Source organism: Schistocerca serialis, chromosome 2, assembly GCF_023864345.2.
Source record: "Schistocerca serialis cubense isolate TAMUIC-IGC-003099 chromosome 2, iqSchSeri2.2, whole genome shotgun sequence".
Classification (NCBI taxonomy): Eukaryota; Metazoa; Arthropoda; class Insecta; order Orthoptera; family Acrididae; genus Schistocerca; species Schistocerca serialis.
The window spans coordinates 1,115,481,683-1,115,488,314 of NC_064639.1; the positions used below are offsets into that span (position 1 = coordinate 1,115,481,683).

At 45.9% G+C, this 6,632-nt stretch overlaps 1 protein-coding gene across 1 annotated transcript in view; it reads left to right on the forward strand.

Moving 5' to 3' along the window:
• The window catches only part of LOC126456651 (metaxin-2-like), a 189,023-nt gene extending 183,061 nt beyond the window's left edge, over positions 1–5,962 (forward strand). Inside the window, exon 4 of the mRNA XM_050092395.1 lies at positions 5,948–5,962. Within this exon, the coding sequence (XP_049948352.1) occupies positions 5,948–5,962 (15 nt within the window). The remainder of the gene's footprint in view (positions 1–5,947) is intronic.
• Positions 5,963–6,632: the final 670 nt, after the last annotated feature.

The window sequence follows — 6,632 nt, forward strand, 5'->3', positions numbered from 1 at the left end:
GCGGGAGGCCGGGTGGACGTACCGCCGAATTGCTCAACACGTGGGGCGTAAGGTCTCCACAGTACATCGATGTTGTCGCCAGTGATCGGCGGAAGGTGCACATGCCCGTCGACCTGGGACCGGACCGCAGCGACGCACGGATGCACGCCAAGACCGTAGGATCCTACGCAGTGCCGTAGGGGACCGCACCGCCACTTCCCAGCAAATTAGGGGCACTGTTGCTCCTGGGGTATCGGCGAGGACCATTCGCAACCGCCTCCATGAAGCTGGGCTACGGTCCCGCACACCGTTAGGCCGTCTTCCGCTCACGCCCCAACATCGTGCAGCCCGCCTCCAGTGGTGTCGCGACAGGCGTGAATGGAGGGACGAATGGAGACGTGTCGTCTTCTGCGATGAGAGTCGCTTCTGCCTTGGTGCCAATGATGGTCGTATGCGTGTTTGGCGCCGTGCAGGTGAGCGCCACAATCAGGACTGCATACGACCGAGGCACACAGGGCCAACACCCGGCATCATGGTGTGGGGAGCGATCTCCTACACTGGCCGTACACCACTGGTGATCGTCGAGGGGACACTGAATAGTGCACGGTACATCCAAACCGTCATCGAACCCATCGTTCTACCATTCCTAGACCGGCAAGGGAACTTGCTGTTCCAACAGGACAATGCACGTCCGCATGTATCCCGTGCCACCCAACGTGCTCTAGAAGGTGTAAGTCAACTACCCTGGCCAGCAAGATCTCCGGATCTGTCCCCCATTGAGCATGTTTGGGACTGGATGAAGCGTCGTCTCACGCGGTCTGCACGTCCAGCACGAACGCTGGTCCAACTGAGGCGCCAGGTGGAAATAGCATGGCAAGCCGTTCCACAGGACTACATCCAGCATCTCTACGATCGTCTCCATGGGAGAATAGCAGCCTGCATTGCTGCGAAAGGTGGATATACACTGTACTAGTGCCGACATTGTGCATGCTCTGTTGCCTGTGTCTATGTGCCTGTGGTTCTGTCAGTGTGATCATGTGATGTATCTGACCCCAGGAATGTGTCAATAAAGTTTCCCCTTCCTGGGACAATGAATTCACGGTGTTCTTATTTCAATTTCCAGGAGTGTATTTTAGTTTCTATGTATTATTACGTCCACAATTCAGTTTTGTGTATTTCGTCAATTTTGTTTTAATCAGAAATTTTTAGAAAAATGCCAAATGACTCTCATATAAATAAAACTTTTATTACATTCGTGAAAGACGGAATATTTCACCTATCTGGTACTTAAATTAAATGAGATATTGTTATGCAGTAAATTTTATATGAAATTAAGGTATATTGTCCACATTTCATTCTCAACATTGTGGCAACTACAGTCGACTATACGGAAAGTATACGCTATGGACATTTACCTCTGCAAACTCTTCAGAATTTCGTGCAATGGTTTCCTACATTTAACGCTGCACAATAACTGCGTTGAACATCGAAATAGAATTAAGTCATTTATGGGGGGATGGTATCAGTCAAGAAGATGCGTAAAAATCAAATTTTTGGGCCAAATAGTTTTTGTGAAATCGAATGATAAGTGTGTCAAAGCAGTCGGAACACCATGTGTCAGCACAGGCGAGCAGTGCAGTGATGACAAAATCGCGCACAGCGCGGAATGCGGGGAGCACGTCTCTGCAGCAGCGAACGGATTAATGCGGCCGTGGTGGTCTTACTTCATAAACTGCGCGCTCCCCCCTAAACGTAAGTTAGCGAACTATACTATACTATGGCGCTGCTTCTCTTGGCGCGTGCGTCATTTGCAACTGCCAACGCAGCAATCTCCCGCGTCTGGACGGGCATGCGCGAACCGCGAAGATAAAGGACTTCAACTATAACCTAAGGACATCACACACTTCCATGCCCCAAGGCAGGATTAGAACCTGCGACCGTTGCGATCGCGCGGTTCCAGACTGTAGCACCTAGAACCGCTCGGCCACCCTGGCCGGCTCTCAACACAGGCCCTCTAACTACAATGTAGGCAACCAGAAAGTGATTAGCAAAAACGTGATGCCTGTAATTAGAGTTCACTGTGCCCACTCTGATGGAGAATAAAAATTGTTGATTATTGAAGTGCATTATTCTGAGGATTTAGGGATTCATAGAAAATGCAGTTTACTATAAAGATTTTCGCTATATTCTCAAAACGATAAAGCGTAAAATTCCAGACAAATGATTACCCTATCAGCTATTGTACTACCAGAGCTGTTCAGAGTGTATTGTACGGATCCTACTATCCCGAGATAACGAAAATGTTTAATAATTGTTATCGATGTGAATGTTCAAAGCGAATACTCGCCAAAATATGATGTTTATACTCGTCAAATGCCACGCTAGTAATCGTAGAAAATCTGTTCTGCGGCGACACGTGAAAATACGACATACGCAAACTGAGAATAAATCACTGAAGTCGTTCTGTAATTAACACTTTACCACAATGTGAACTCATTGTCAAGTGCATATCGAGTTACGTAATACGGCATCCAAGGGTCTTCCTGGAAACAGCACAAACACGACGCGGCTTCCGACACAGAGTGCGAGCTGATATGAATCTAGAGGAAAACTAGGGCCTTTGTCTAGATCGCACGCTCTCATTTATATAGCCGCAGTGCGGACTGCCGAAGGCGCAGCAACATCTGCCCCGCTGACTAGCCGCTGGGCTAGCAAAACACCACTTCAATTTACTAAATACACTCCTGGAAATTGAAATAAGAACACCGTGAATTCATTGTCCCAGGAAGGGGAAACTTTATTGACACATTCCTGGGGTCAGATACATCACATGATCACACTGACAGAACCACAGGCACATAGACACAGGCAACAGAGCATGCACAATGTCGGCACTAGTACAGTGTATATCCACCTTTCGCAGCAATGCAGGCTGCTATTCTCCCATGGAGACGATCGTAGAGATGCTGGATGTAGTCCTCTGGAACGGCTTGCCATGCCATTTCCACCTGGCGCCTCAGTTGGACCAGCGTTCGTGATGGACGTGCAGACCGCGTGAGATGACGCTTCATCCAGTCCCAAACATGCTCAATGGGGGACAGATCCGGAGATCTTCCTGGCCAGGGTAGTTGACTTACCCCTTCTAGAGCACGTTGGGTGGCACGGGATACATGCGGACGTGCATTGTCCTGTTGGAACAGCAAGTTCCCTTGCCGGTCTAGGAATGGTAGAGCGATGGGTTCGATGACGGTTTGGATGTACCGTGCACTATTCAGTGTCCCCTCGACGATCACCAGTGGTGTACGGCCAGTGTAGGAGATCGCTCCCCACACCATGATGCCGGGTGTTGGCCCTGTGTGCCTCGGTCGTATGCAGTCCTGATTGTGGCGCTCACCTGCACGGCGCCAAACACGCATACGACCATCATTGGCACCAAGGCAGAAGCGACTCTCATCGCTGAAGACGACACGTCTCCATTCGTCCCTCCATTCACGCCTGTCGCGACACCACTGGAGGCGGGCTGCACGATGTTGGGGCGTGAGCGGAAGACGGCCTAACGGTGTGCGGGACCGTAGCCCAGCTTCATGGAGACGGTTGCGAATGGTCCTCGCCGATACCCCAGGAGCAACAGTGTCCCTAATTTGCTGGGAAGTGGCGGTGCGGTCCCCTACGGCACTGCGTAGGATCCTACGGTCTTGGCGTGCATCCGTGCGTCGCTGCGGTCCGGTCCCAGGTCGACGGGCACGTGCACCTTCCGCCGACCACTGGCGACAACATCGATGTACTGTGGAGACGTCACGCCCCACGTGTTGAGCAATTCGGCGGTACGTCCACCCGGCCTCCCGCATGCCCACTATACGCCCTCGCTCAAAGTCCGTCAACTGCACATACGGTTCACGTCCACGCTGTCGCGGCGTGCTACCAGTGTTAAAGACTGCGATGGAGCTCCGTATGCCACGGCAAACTGGCTGACACTGACGGCGGCGGTGCACAAATGCTGCGCAGCTAGCGCCATTCGACGGCCAACACCGCGGTTCCTGGTGTGTCCGCTGTGCCGTGCGTGTGATCATTGCTTGTGCAGCCCTCTCGCAGTGTCCGGAGCAAGTATGATGGGTCTGACACACCGGTGTCAATGTGTTCTTTTTTCCATTTCCAGGAGTGTAATTGACTGCTTCATTCGCTGAAGGCCAACGAAGCTCTCGATTTAATTGTGCAATCCGCACACAGGGAAGTATCTGTAATAAGATTCTGACGTGTCTAGGCTAAATACTTTTGGCGAGAGAATTATTTTGGTTGTACTGCACGCAGTATATAAGCTCTGAACTTGCCCTTTGGAGAGACGCTACAGCTATAGTTTTATTGCTACCTTTTTTGAAACTTCTCACATCTTTGTTATTACAGCTTATCTCCATTCTACCTAAATCTAAACATCCTAGCATTATCTAATGACTTACTTAATCTATCTTGCTTCCAAACTTTTAGGACACAAAAACAGAAAATGATGAATTTGAACCTAAATATTACTTTATGAGATCCAGCATGCTGTTTCCCTTAAATCACATTGAAAAAGGAATCCGAATATAAATTTTGAAGTTTATAGCTCCTTCCTGTTGCGCTGATCATTTTTAAGTAAAATGTCCAAATTTCGAAAACTGTTAAAGTAACTAAACTTAAATTTAACACATTATTATTTTAGCATCATTCCTGAAATGCTATCTACTTTTCAGATTATTTACTTCATTTTTAAGGTATTGCGTAACATTCGTGACGTCATAGCTAGTTACTGCAGACTAGGCTGGCACACAATGCAAAGTATATGAATTCTTTATGGCGTGAGTAGGCTGCTTCCCTACATCATCCCCTACTTAATTGTTTTGAATGTAAATGAAAAAATAAATTATTTACAAAAAGGGAAGCAAGTGTGCAGCTTAACTCCCCACAAAAATGGAAAAATTGAAATTTAAACATTTAGAAATATTAAAAGAAAACTAGTTATCTACTTCAAATATCTAGATTGCTGGTATGTTCACTGCCTCTCAAGCAGAATCGGAAAACTAATAAGAACATCTATAAAATACGTGAATTTCAAGACTGCAAAATTCATGGCACTGACACCATGCATATTAAATTATTCATGAAATATGTATTAAACGGATGGCATGATACTGCCTAGAAAATCACTCAAAATTGTAAGTAGTTTCGAAAAACATACATATTTCCTCACATACATAAACACATAAACATGAAAAATTGTGAAAATGTCTGGCTTAAGTTTCACTTAATTAGGTAAAAATCTTAAACCTAGTAAATTGTCTGTAGGTATTTTTGCATACATAGGTACAAAGAAGATTACATGGTTAGTCTTGTTACATAAATAAATAATGAAATCTTAGCAGTCTTTTCTACACCTGAAAGAGAGTTTCACAAATCATAACACTTCCATTTTTACATACGTTGTTGTAGCCGCTTTGGCTGGTGTTCTACATTTGATTCACAAGGGTGGAGGGGGGAAGTTGCTATGGTGTGCGTCCTTCACGTCCACTCTACACTACAATGGGGAAAGAGGAGGGGTCACTGTGAGCTGTGTCCAAGTCACTTCACGCTCTCACGCAGCTACCAGGCTGCTACTATCTGGTTTGTCCTGTAGAAGAAACAAAAAGAGTGCCTCAGACTCCGTTCACTCAATAACTAAGGAAGGGTCACAATGAAATGTGGATATATACATTTTATCTCTCACTCGTTACTGAAACAAAGTTAACAGAACGGTTTTCTATTTCTATCTCATGGTTACTTTACTGTAAGTAAATCGGTAAACAAATACCTCAACACGCCTTTTATCACGTACCAAAGAAAAATTTGTGCCCAAGGCATACAATTATGAAACCTTTAAATCTCAAATTATAATTTCTGGGCCGAAACACTGAACCAATGCTCGGTACATTCCTGACACATCTGTGTTTATTTACAGGATGACTCATCGTAGCCGGCCGAGATGGCCGAGCGGTTCTAGGCGCTACAGTCTAGAACCGCGCGACCGCTACAGTCGCACGTTCGAATCCTTCCTCGGGCATGGATGTGTGTGAGGTCCTTTGGTTAGTTAGGTTTAAGTTTTAGGCGACTAATGACCTCATAAGTTAAGTCCCATAGTGCTCAGAGCCATTTGAACCATTTGAGTCATCGTCAACTATCTCATTCGTTGAGACAGTATGAGTATAGTTAATTATTAGTTGTCATTCTTAGCTTCTCTGTACATTTGAGTAACTTCTGGAAATAGGAGTGCAATTGCTGAATGTTCGAAACACACTATGATTAGTCGATTACTAAATTAACTTATTGGTCCTCTGCCGCTGAGTCAGTTCCACATTTCATTGAAGCTGAATTATACTGAGCTATTAATAATGTTTCACGCCTGCAGTTATGTTATTCTGTTACGTTGCTAGTGTATGTACTTATGTAATACTCACTGTATTAACAGTTTAAAGCACAGGATAGCATACTGATTTAATTTCTATGGTGTATTGCAGCTGATCAGTTCGCTCACGTGGCAATCCATTTCCACTCGATCGGATGCTGAAACCACAGGTAGTCTCTCTCGACTTACCACTAAAGTGCATTAAATAATCATGGGTATGTGTTATGCTAAATTCCCTAAA